General features: G+C 34.8%; 1 protein-coding gene across 7 annotated transcripts in view; it reads right to left on the bottom strand.

The window, feature by feature from the left end:
* The window catches only part of SYNE1 (spectrin repeat containing nuclear envelope protein 1), a 450,176-nt gene that overhangs the window by 333,269 nt on the left and 103,383 nt on the right, over positions 1 to 13,524 (bottom strand). For all 7 annotated transcript variants that reach the window (XM_072767663.1, XM_072767691.1, XM_072767685.1 and 4 more), the window contains exons 4-5: positions 11,512 to 11,607; positions 4,378 to 4,461 (exon numbers count right to left, since the gene is read on the bottom strand). In XM_072767663.1, the coding sequence (XP_072623764.1) occupies positions 4,378 to 4,461; positions 11,512 to 11,607 (180 nt within the window). The remainder of the gene's footprint in view (positions 1 to 4,377; positions 4,462 to 11,511; positions 11,608 to 13,524) is intronic.

Raw genomic sequence — 13,524 nt, 5'->3', positions numbered from 1 at the left:
CATGTTGAGGCCCTAACTCCCAATGTGACTGTATTTAGAGACAGGGCTCTCAAAGAGGTAATTAAGGTCAAATGAGATAATGTGAGTGGGCCCTAATCCAATAGGACTGGTGTCTTTATAAGAAGAGGAGAAGACACCAGAGCTCTCTCTCTCCATATCTACCCAGAGGAAAAGCCTTGTGAGGAGACAGTGAGTACGTGTGTCTGTCTACAAACAGGAAGAAACAAAGAAGCCAGCTCTGCTGGTACCTTGATCTTAAACCTCCAGCCTCCAAAACTGTGAAAAAATAAATTTCTGTTATGTAAGCCATCCAGTCTGTGCTAGTGCTATGGTAGCCATAGCAGACTAATATAAGGCCCACAGATGTTTTAAAAGTATATTCAAATTATTTGGGAATAAATTTAAATTAAGACTCCAGATTACTAGCTTTTCTTGCTAAATTGGGAAACCAAACAAATGGATGCGTTGCCACTTTATACTAGTTACTTTCTACAATGAGGTGTCAAGTGAGTTATTCTAACCATTGATACAGGTAGCCAATTATCTGCATTACTTAGTAAATAACTTAAACAAATAATTAGATTTCAATAAAAATCCAGATTGCTGACTTTTCTTGTTGAAGTGGAAAATCTGGGATCCCTGTGCTTCCATTTCACTGAGGCAACTATAGTCAGAACTGAATGTTCACTTTGTTTTCAAGACAGGGCCCAAGACTGCTCAGTTCTCCTGTTTCCATGGGTAACCTCTAACTCACTTCATCTTCAAGATCACCTATCTGACTTCATAAGAGTCTAAATTTGTGTCCCTAGTCTGCACTAAGGAAAGTTTTAGGAAAGTTAGTCAGTGGTTGGCTCCTTTTGTTACTGTTTACCTGATACCTCACTGGAGAAAGAAACTGGTAGAAATGGCACCAGATCATTCGAGTCACATTTACAGGGTTCCTAACAGGTAGTAATGTATGCTTTTTTCCACTGCCCTGTAAACAAGTGGAAAATAAACACAATGGTAAGGTTTTCTCCAGTAAAATTTAGGAGTGCCCTCATTATTCCTTAAATCAAGCTAGAATCCAAGGACTAAACTAATTTTCCATTATCTAAAGAAAAAAATATAAATGGAGGGCAAGGTAAGTCCAAAGGTCAAAAACGTGTTCTTAAAATTCTTAAAAATATGTTTGAGACATAAGTTCTTAAATTATTATTTTTAAAAAATTAAAATAAATAGTGAGAAGGTGGGCACCAAAAAAATCTTTAAAAACTCATTCCTCCCCACAGTCAAATTTTTATTACTTAAGGTTGTTTTGTGAAAATGACCTTGGATAAAACAAGTCTGTGAAAATAAGATTTTTTGGTCCTCTTTGTAAACAATGCCTTATACATTAAGTTCTTAAATTTTCTCCAAAACATTAATAAGAGGAATTTTGTTTTTATATTCTAGCAAATAAAGGATAGCTCAGAACAAAATAAGACATCATTGTCATATAGATAAAATGGAAGACTGAATGATTTGGAAAACTATAAATATCTTGTTAAACATGGTTTTATCAGCTTTCTATGAAAAATTCATGGAAGAAGCTGGAAAAAGAGAAACACTCCATTAATAATGATATTAGTGATCCAGAAACAATGTCCAATATTCTATAAGAAGCTAATATTGTTTTTCTACATCATCTTAATGTCCAGACTCTCTTTTTGGCATGGAATCTGCACAACTGAGTGGACTTTATATTGTTTTATAATAGTATCAACTGATCAAAATATATATTGTTCAACCAGCAGAATCAAGTTTTTTTGTATTTTCCAGAGTTCTTAAAATAGAAAGTATTCAAATATGCATTTGGGCAGTAAGTAAATGAATTTAGTGCAGATAGACTTTGAAGGAAATAGTTGAATCATTCTGTTTTCCAGGAGTATCTGCATATCCACTTATAAAGCTGGTTTTGGTATTGCCAAACACAGACACCTGAATTCTCATAAGTTAGGAAAAGGCTAAATCTAAATCAGTTGGTGCAACTGATTCAGAAGGAAATATGGCAATACCTAACAAACTACATATACATTTATCTTTTGACTCTGCAATCACACTTTTAGGAATTTACTCAGAAAATACCCTTCTAGTAGTGTGAAAGTACTGTGGACAGCCAGCCATTAACTGCATCATTGTGTTTGAAAAATACCAGAAACAACCTAAGTGCCCCTTTATAGAAGAGTAGTTGAATAGACTCTGGCACATCCAGATAGTGAATGCAGCCTGTGAAAATGAATGAGGAAGATCTTCAAGAATTGATCTGAATAATTTTCAGGATACACTGTTAAATGAAAAAAGCAAAGTGGAGGAGTGTATTATAGGATGTTACCCTTCATGTAAAAAAAAAAAAAAAAGATGGTGGATGAAAATACATCTGCTCATTAGTGCAAAAGAAATGCTGGAAGAATCAATCTGAAGCTAAAGAGACTGGTTCCCTAAGATGAGAGGAAATGGAAGAAAGAGAGATGAGAATAGAATAGCAAGGATATAGAGGGGGTGCCTTCTCTAAGCATAACTTATACTCTAGGAATCGCAGTAATGTCTCATTCCTCAAAATAAAAAATAAAATAATCGTAATAACTAAAGTTAACTAAAATGTATGTGTGTATGAGGGGGTATTCTTCAAAACTGAATATACCTTGATTACCTAACTCTATTACAAATGGCTAACAAAATCACGCTGAAGGGAATGAAAAAGCAGAAGTAACCTAAGCAAATTTGGAAAAATAGTCTTTTGACTGAATGCTGTAATATCAAAGACCAAAAGAACAAATCTATTTCTCACAGGGGTGTGGTGAGCAATTCTTAAACAATTTTATATCTATACGAGGATTAAAAAAGAGGTGAATTCATTGTAGGTGAGGGCCAGGTTTCTCGCTGTCAGAGAAAAAAGCAGCAAATAAGCATAGAAGGCTATAATGAACCTTGCGGCACTGGACTGGAAACAGTAGTATCAGTTTAAACTAATGGTACGTACACACACACACACACACACACACACACACAGAAAGGAGGCAAGAAGATAGAGAGAAAACACACAGATGCATATCCTGGGTTAGTAAGCATTCATATTTCCTAGATTTCCTAGAGGGCCCAGGGGGAATAAAACTTCAGTAGCAATGAGTATACCGGCACCTAAATGTCTCTCACTAATAAAAGGAACAAAAGCCTGCTTAGTGAAGTGGTTGATTCTAGAACTGGGGTAGTGAACATATGAGATAAATGGGGAAAATCTGTAGCTCTGGAAAATGAGGAAATGCATGGAAACGTATGGAGCTGTGTCAAAAGAGTTACAGGGGCCAGTCTGAAGGAACTTTCCATAGCCAAAGCTGGAATTATTTGAGCAGAATAATAGTAATAATAATGACAATAATAATAATTGTAGGATTGGATTACAATTATAGAATAAAATAAGTTCATGCCAAAGTAAATAATTGAATAAATAAATAAATGGTGGAGGGGGGAAAAGGACAACCTTTTCTTACAAAATAATTTCGATTAATACATGTGAAAGGACTGAGGGAAACGAAATCACCATTAGATAATTACAGAAACAATCACTGAAGGCGATTAATGCTAAAATCAGTGAGCAAAGTTTGCAGACAAGCAGGATTTGGCATAATCTCAATTACTTCCCCTAAATTGTTCCTCGTTATAAAGAAAAAAATAGTATCTCTATCATAAAAAATATAGCATAAAGCCTTACCAAGTGATTGAGGTTAACATCACCAGCAATAAGATGTAACAGAATTCTATATGCGCTAATATGATGCCCTGAGAAGAATACATCATTTCCTTGGAATTCTTGCCAAAAATGTATAACCTCAATCTCGAGAAAACATCAAACACAAATTGAGAAACATTCTGCAAAATAACTGATCACCAGCTACTATCAAGGTCATGAAGGACAAGGAAAGACAAGGTTGTAGAATGGAAGAGACCAAGGAACCATGACAATTAAATTCAAGGAATGTTACTGGATTGGATCCTTGAGAGAAGTAAGAAATAAGTGGAAAAAATGGAGGAAATTAGACTAATGTCTATGCTTTAATGAATGGTATCACACCACATTAAAATTCATTCTTTAATAATTGTGGGATATATATTTTATATATATAATAATGTATATATTATGTAAGTTCTTCATTGCATTAGAGGAAGCTGGCCAAAGTATAGACAGGAAATCTTTCTGCCATTTTTTGCCACTTTTCTATAAATCTAGAATTATTTTACAATAATGTTGCATCTTTTGCTGTATAATTTACATGCACTGTTTTTACTGCATAGCCAACACTGAAAAACATTAGTATGCTTTCTTGTTTAAAAAGCTGTTTTGTTTTGTCTCTCTCTTACCTTCCTTCCTTCAAGGAACTTGAGTGCTGTGCCAATATTAGCAACAGCATGGATCCGCTTCATACGGCGTCCTTGTTCACAAGGCTATAAACAGGAAGGAATAGGAATAAATAAAAATGCACACATTAAAAAGATAATTATGAAATATATTTAAATGGATTAAAATATATTCAAAGAATATTCAAGAACAATATTACTCAATTTCTATAAAAGTTAGTAGACACACAAAGGAGCATTATCCCCACAGCACTTGGAAGGTGTACTAATTTACTCAACAAAGACTCATTCCCAACTTATCTGTTGGCACATGTGCCTGTCAGGTTTCTGTATGCCAAGAGCAGAAGTCTGGAAAATTCCCATGCCATCTATTGAGACCGTCCTTCCTATATGTTAGGAAACATTTATATGAAAACTGCTCTTGGTACATGTGTGGGAGCCAGAGATATATGGGAAATCTCTACACTTTCCTCTCGATTTTGTTGTAAACTTAAAACCCCTTTAAAAAAAAAGTCTTTAAAAAAAGACTTGATCACACACCATTTCTTATTTCAGTCATACAAACATGAAAGGTTACTGAGAATATCAGTAACACTTCTTGTTTCAAATGACCAAAATACATGGCGCATGAGAGCCATGGTTAAAAAGGAAGATTGCCAGGAATGAAAATGGTATTCACACACTGGCATGTCTGGTACAAGGACACTCTAACTGACGTGCATTTGCATTATTAAAATGCATTACGTGCTTTCTGTGTGCCACAATATTAGCTCTAAAACTCAAAATAGTTTCAATAAAGTAGATATCATTAGCCTCCTTTACATATATGGAAAATAAATGGATAAGTGTGGTGAAGTAATTCTCTGTGGTTGTATAGTTGGTAACCTGGTCTCTCCTCTGTGACACCAGAACTCTAAATAATCTTCCACTAAAACTCAAAACTGCCTATCTTTTATATTCTAATTGTAGTGTACCAGGTAATGATTTTTATAATATGACTCTAAACAAATATTTATTTATTTATTTATTTTTTAAACAAATATTTAAATAGAAAATGAGCTATTTTACTTTTTATTTATTCTCTCCTTGGAAACCCCTGTTAAGCATGACAGTCTCACTGTTGATCCACACATGGCCCACTTAGTTATTTCATGAGTTAACTTTTATAATGTATGAAGCACCTATAGACCTTCCAACTAAGACGAGGCCAGGGCCTAGAAATTAAGTACAAAAGCCACACCCCTCAATACCATCACCATCTATTTCATCCTCCTGCCTTTCTCGACCCATGGCAACCATTATAAAATCCAGTCCAATGCTTTCCTTTTTATATAGATTCATTTATATTCATTTATGAAAAATATTTATTTTAGTCTTTAATTTTATATATAGGATATCATAATATTAATCTTTTGAGGCTTACTTTCCCATCTAATAATGTGTTGTTGAGATTCATCCATGTTCCTGCTGTCACTGTATTTCATTCATTTTGACAGCTCTTTTCCATTTTTCAATGAAATCTGGGTTATTTTCAGGTTATTACTTTTTTTATTATTTTCAGGTTATTTCTATTGTGACCTATGCTGATAGAAAATCGATGTACATCCCATGTTTGGTACAAGTATAAGGAGTTTTCCTTGGTTGTAAACCTAAGAGTGAAACTGCTGGGCCAGAGGGAATGTGACTTTGAACTTCTAAAGTAATGCCAAACTTTCCCAGAGTGTCTGCACTTCTTTCCACTCTTGTCAGCAATGCAAGAATAATCCTATGGATGCATATCTTGTCCAACACTTGATTTTGACAGATATTAAATTTTTTTTCAGTTGAATGTATTGTAACATGATCTTTTCACTGAGGTCTTCATTTACATTACCCTGATGAACAATGATATCAACATGTCTTCCTCTAATCTCTGACAATGTCTGTTTCTTTTGCAAAAATGCCCCCTTCACATCTCTTACCCCGGTTTTCCTTGAGTGTTTGTGCTGTTGATGTTTTGAAAATGTACCTTCTGTATTCTTGCCATAATCTTTTCTTAATTTTTTTTTACTTCATGTATTGTGAATATCTTTGACCCATTTTTTAAAAAGATTTTATTGATTTATTCATGAGACACAGAGAGAGGCAGAGACACAGAGAGAGGGAGAAGCAGGCTTCCATGCAGGGAGCCTGTCATGGGACTCCATCCCAGGTCTCTAGGATCACACCCCAGTCTGAAGGCGGCGCTAAACCGCTGAACCACCGGACTGCCCTCTTTGACCCATTTTTAACTTCTTTTGTCATTTTCTTTAAAAGTTTTTAATTTTAAGATATCTTTAATTCTAATACAGTCAAATGTAGCAATCTTTTATAGTCAATATTTTATGCCTTACTATTTTTCCCTGTTCAAATGTCTAAAAGATATTCACCTATATTTTCTACTAAGAATTTAAAGTGTTTTTGCCAGTAGGTTCTACTCCATGTATATTTGATTTTTGCATAGGTCATAAGATAAGGATTCAATTTCATCTTTTTATATTAGGATAAACTTTTTTCTATTTTATTTATCGAACAGTCTCTCCTCCCATCCTCTGATCTGATAGCCAGTTCTGACATATATTAATGTTCCATTCATGCCTTGATCTGTTTCTGACCCTACTGCATTTGTCAGTATGTCCATACTTGCACCAATACCACACTGTCTTAAGTGATGTAACTTCACTGTAAGGCTTGATATCTAGTGGGGCAAATACCATGTGGAGGTACCCTGGCAAAGTGAGCAAGTTATAAACATCTATTGTATTGTCCCTCTCAAGTTTGCATCTATTTTTAATACAACTTAATCTGCCCTAATACAGTGATCATCCCTACCAGGCTACAAGGTCTTACAAGGCTCTGACCATATCTCATTTACCTTTGTCTTCCTTAGAGGGCATAAGGTAGTGTCTTATCTATAACAGAATTCCAGAAATGTTAGCTGAACGGATATTCAGTGGATAATACCAAGCTCAGTTGCAGATTTGAGTTCTATTCTAAGTATATGATCAATGACTAGTAAAGTTACTTAGTAAATATTCAGGGCTTTTTGATGCTCCAGATTTCCTAAAAGCACCCAGTGTGCATTTTTTTGCAAGCCTATTTTCTTCATAAATACTTTATTGAAATATAATGACAAAAACATTATATTAGTTTCAGGTATACAGATTAATGATTCAGTATTTACATGCATTGCAAAATGATGAGGACAGTAAGTCTATTTACCATACACAGAATTTTTTTCTCATGATGACAACTTTCAAGATCTATTGTCTTAGCAACTTTCAAATATGTAATAAAATATCTATTGTAATCACTATGCTGTACATGACTTACTTATTCTGAGGTTTTGTACCTTTTGATCCCTCTTATGTGTTTGGCCTACCACCACACTTCTCCCCTCTGGCAATTGCCAATCTGTTCTCTTATCTATGAGTTTTGTTTTATTGTTTGTTTTGTTTTTTAGAACCTACAAATAAGTGAAATCATAGAATATTTGTCTTCCTCTGTCTTATTTAATTTAGCATAATATCCTGAAGGTCTGTTTGTGTTGTTGCAAATGGCAAGATTTCATTCTTTTTCATGGCTGAGTAGTATTCCATTATTTATATATGGAATATATCCATTATATATTCTTTATCCATTCATCAATTGATAGACGCTCAAGTTGTTTCCATGTCTTGGCTATTGCAAATCAAACTGCAATGAGCATAAGTTTGCATATATCCTTTTGAATTGGTGTTTTGTTTTCTTTTATTGTGTACTTTTAAGTGGATTGTTAGGCTTCTTCCTAATGCAAAATGTTAACGAGTTTTTTAGAGAGAAGGTTAACAAAATGGATAAGAAATAAGTTTCTCGGGGCAGCCCGGGCGGCTCAGTGGTTTAGCACCACCTTCAGCCCGGGGCATGATCCTGGAGACCCAGGATCGAGTCCCACGTTGGGCTCCCTGCACGGAGCCTGCTTCTCCCTCTCCCTATGTCTCTGTTTCTCTCTGTATCTCTCATGAATAAATAAATAAAATCTTTTAAAAAAAAAAAGAAAGAAGTTTCTCTGCAGTCCTTTAAACTCTGTTCATATTGCTACTATTATATCTAATTTTTCAATGGCAATTTGTAATATTCTTTAAAAAAATCCTAAGTGCAAATTAAATTTAGTGTTTCTACGTTTATGTACAATTAAAGATATATAATCATTGATCCATTTAATAAAGAGTAATGTTCCACAAATAATAACCAAAGAATGTGCAGAAATCTAAGGATAGTAATTAAAAAACTAAAAATATTCTGTCTTTAAATATAATCATAGAGATTTCTCAAGAGATGCTGGCAGTGCAAAGGCATTAAGCCTTTTGGCCACATCTCCCAGATGATCATGGTCAGAGTCAGAGGCCCCAGACTATGTGAGCCCTAATGCTAAGCATAGTGTTCTTAATAGAATTATACCTATGAGATATTATAGAATTCCTGAATAGTGTTAACATTCCTGAGGGAAATGTTCTTACCCACATTCTCCCTTTGAAAGTTCTAAAAGAATACATAGGATATTAATTCCCTCAAATGATGCTTTTCATGTTAATGTGGTCATTACCATAACGACATCTACAAAATTTAAATAACCATTTCCAAGGTTTATTTATTTGTAATTTCAGAGTAATCTAATTTTATGTAATTCAGAATCTTGATAGGCTCAATATAAATAAATAATAAAGGTTAAATCGGAAATTGTTCTTGTATGTCTGTTTTCTTATCTGATACTTAAGAATGCTAAAATTCTTAAAATCTCTTCTAGCTTCAAGGTCTTATAACTCTATGTCTGAACAAGTATGGCACTTAAACAGAAGGACTCATATCAAATATTTGCTTTTTTTAGAATTGTCTAGCTTGACAATCAAATGGCCATCAAGGTTTCTGTACCCTATTGGTCAAGTACACTGGCAAAATTATATTGATATAGCATGGTATACCTCTTTAATACACAACTGAATTAGAACAAAGGTTCCTTTAGCTTTCTAGTAAATAGCTTAATTCAGGAGGATATACAAAGGATGGACAATTATATCTGGAGATTGGGGCTATATTTATCTTAAGTCAATGACTCCCACATTCGAATGCGAATTTAGTTTATTTAGCTCATGCATATACTTGTATATTCCAAATTAGCTTTTCATATGTGTTTTGTTTAATTTCCCCCAAAACAGACCCTAAGATAAGGCATTGGGTGTGTGTAGTTTACTGGGGAAATGACTTCAGGTAGCAAGAGTGAGGAGAGGCACAGAGAGTGAGACAAGGAAAAAAGAGGCCCACTGTGAGGAACTGGGCCTCAGTCCTGCTGGGGACCCAAGCACTCTGAGATATGTGTAAAATGTGTCACAGAATTGTCCTTCCTACAATGTCAGGCTGGAACATTTATTCATGGATTCTCATCTCCATTGGTTGAAAGAGGGACCATTAATCCTTCCACACTTCAGGGCTGCCTTGAGCAACTTGTGCCTTTGATAAAAGCCATGAGGATGGAATCCTGGAGACATGTTAACAGTATTTGAAGCAAGATGCTGCTACAGTCTACAGTAATGCCCCCACTGTCGGAAATCTCACTTGCTGAAGTTGGAGGCAAGCTAAGATGGCAGAAGGGGCACTGAAAGCATCCACTATAATATGAATCCAATTAGATTTACACAAAATTATTATCAGTTTACAATTTTCCAGCAAATTCTTTCACAAAAGCTATTTGGAAGACTCTGCACAAAATTAACTGAAAAATGGTGTTTAGGCAAAAACGCTTTAAAAAAACTCAATTATCCAAGTATGAATGATTGTGTAACTATTGTCAAGAAGGAACAGATAAAGAAAAAAATGAGTACTCCCAATTTTGGCCTCTGTGTCTGGCATGTCATACAACATTTTGAAGATTATTTCCTGAGTATCTTTTTGTAATTACAGTAAACATCATTTATAGGTAATTCATCTTTGCAAACTACTTACCTTTCTCCTACTCTGAATTAACAAAACATAGGCCAGAAAAACAAAATATAGATCTTCCTCGATTTACAATGGGATTATATCCTGATAAACTCATTGTAAGTTGGAAATACTGCAAAATACTGTAAGTTGGAAAGTGCAAAAATGCATTTAATATGCCTAACCTATCAAACATCACATTTTAGCCTAACTCACCTTAAATGTGTTCAGAACCACTTACATTAGCCTACACTTATGCAAAATCATCTAACAGAAAGCCTGTGTTATAATGAAGTGTTTACTACTTCATATAATTTATTCAATATTGTACTGAAAGTGAGAAACAGAATGGCTATGTGGGCACAGAAGGGTTGTAAATGTATCAGCTCTTTACCTCATGATCATGATTCCTTGCCACTGCCTAGCATCACAAAAGAGGATCATCCTGTGTGTCATTAGCCCAGGAAAAGATCCAAATTCAAAATTTCAAGTATGGTTTTTACTGAATGTGTATTGCTTTCACATCATCATGAAGTCAAAAAGCCATGAAGTCAAACCACTGTAAGTTGGAGACTGGTGATACTTTATTAAATAATGTGGAAACATATATTCTGTAGTTCACTATCAATGTGCTTTTTCATTCTACTGGTTCCACTGCCCCTAAAAATAAGCTGTTCCTGTGACAAATGACTGACTATGGAGGATGTCCACAAGTGCATGAAGAATGTCACGCTGATTTCAAACTTAATTTTCAACAAACAACTACATAAACAATGCACAGTTATGGACCAACAATCCTTTCCAAATGGAAAGCAAATGCTATAAAGTGAGGTAGTGTTAATCTGCAAATAATCTTCCTGGATACTACCCAGAAGCAGTAATTAAACATGACAGATTACTGATGAGGTTTTTTACTTTGCCTTCTAAGGTAGCTACTACTATATATAGAGTTTCAGATCCACTAAAGTTGTGTAGGAATTAGAAAGGAAAGATATTCCCTGCTCCCAGAAGTGATGACTGATAGGCTAGTGTTTCTAGTGTATTACCAACTATAAAAAGAGAACTTTTGTTTTATAGGGACAGTACCCTTTATGCTCCCAACTCCCAAACCCCCAAATTCCACAGGGGAACAGTGACAAATCTGGTCACAGGAAAAGTCCTTACCAATTTCTGCCCGGACAGAACCTCCAGAAGTGCAAGCAGCTTAACACCATCTTTCATGTCTTCAAAAAGATCATCTACCACCAGTGGGGGTTTCCGCTATAAGATTAAAAAATGAATAAAATTGAATGAATGCAAAAAAAATGCTTCCATCTCTCTCTTATACCTTTGCTACTCATTTTGGTGAAATTTCTAAATACCTAAATTCTTTTGGATATGATTGGCAACTACCAATTATAGGAGAAAATCCTCTGGAGATAAGCTTACTCAAAAACCAGAGATTTAATGCTTGGGTTTTCACATATACACTAGCTTCTTTCTAGAAAGGAATTTTTGTCAAGGGTCAAAAAGATGGTACGGGATAAGAGAAGGAAAAGAGGTGACAATCAACATAAAAGATAAGAAAGACATTAACACAGGGCCTAAACAGGGAAGAGGAGGTGCCCCAACCAGTGGGTGAGCACATTACGAGGGCTTACTCAAGGTAGGCATTTTTACAGCGTATTCTTGCCACAGCAATCTCCTTGCCTCAGTGGCCAGCTGTGTGAGCTCTGCTAGGACAACCAAGGTTGCAGATTTAATCTTCTGTGGGTTAGCAAGCCATGTTCTGTTTCATGGCCTGGCAATCTAGCACAGCTTTCTCACAATGTGGCATTGAGCGCAGAGGACGGTAAGCATAAGATTACAGACTGATCAGTGCAAATCCATCACCACTTCTAGAAAAATAAGTCAAAGCCCATTTTCAATTCATGGAAGGTCTTTTATTTTTTCATAAAGATCACTAAAATATCTAATATATTGGGGTTCATCAAACCTTGAATTAAGGTCTATCTTAGCTCAGAAGAAAGGAAAGAAGTGATAATGCTCATGTTCACCATCAGTAGAAGATCAGTGTCCTCAGATTTCTCACAGAACAAGAATTTTTTCATTTATTACCTGGGTTCAAGGCCTACAGTTTTCTGGTTCTCACTGAATCATGTTAAAAGCCTAAAGCTATATTTCTGACTATATTCAATTGTCTTTCTAAAAAAGAAAAAAAAAAGGAAAAGTTCTATGAAAGATATTTAATCACCAAATGTTTTATTGAAATATGACTTTTTTCTCTACCCACTGATATGGAGCATTTATATTTCTCTTATGACTGCATGAATTACATCCTCTGAATGGCACAATCCTAATTTTAAATCCATTTCTCTCTTTATAAAATGAACAGCTGAATACATTTTGTTCTCGTGCTGTGAAATACATGTTGAAAAATAATAGAGTTTTCATTTTCAAGCATTCTCTTTTATATTCCACTATTCATACTTTTTATAATTAATATAGCAAAAATGTAATAATGACTTAATATTCTAAACATATAGATAAAATTATTAGTGAGCTACAATGAAAACTATTCCGTGTGACAAGAATAAAAATTATTGCATTAGTTACATTTAATCATTAAAAATATGGCCTGTTTATCATTGAAAATGGCCATTTGTAAACTAATAATATAAATGCAGTGTAACAATGAGGAAAAAGTTAATAAATGTGATATATTCAATGAACAGATGCAAATGAAGTTTTTTTATATTGCATTAACCTGAAAATATGTAAAGAAAATGAAACAAAGCAGGGAATTTTCTTGAAATAACAAAAATTCCAAGAAATTTGACACACACAAAAAAGTCACATTCATCCATCCATTCTTCCTTTTTTAAAAAGATTTATTTATTTATTTATTTATTTATTTATTTAAGAGAGATCATGCACATGAGAGGGGGTGGAGCAGCAGAGGGAAAGGAACTAAGTCTCAAGCTAACTCCACACTGAACCCAGGGCTCCATCTCACAACCCTGATATCATGACTTAAGCCAGCACCAAGAGCTGTATGCTCAACCAACTGAGCCACCTAGGCCCCCCTATTCTGCCTTTAAACAGCAACTCGTGTCTGCCACTTTGAAGAACATTTTCTCATGACCCCACTTCTACGTCTGATGTTCCTTGAATCTACTGGTGCCCCACAGTCTTCCT

The sequence above is a fragment of the Vulpes vulpes genome, chromosome 1 (assembly GCF_048418805.1).
Source record: "Vulpes vulpes isolate BD-2025 chromosome 1, VulVul3, whole genome shotgun sequence".
NCBI classification, from domain to species: domain Eukaryota; kingdom Metazoa; phylum Chordata; class Mammalia; order Carnivora; family Canidae; genus Vulpes; species Vulpes vulpes.
The sequence above is the reverse complement of the archived record's forward strand: the minus strand, read 5'-3'. Positions and strand labels throughout refer to the sequence as shown.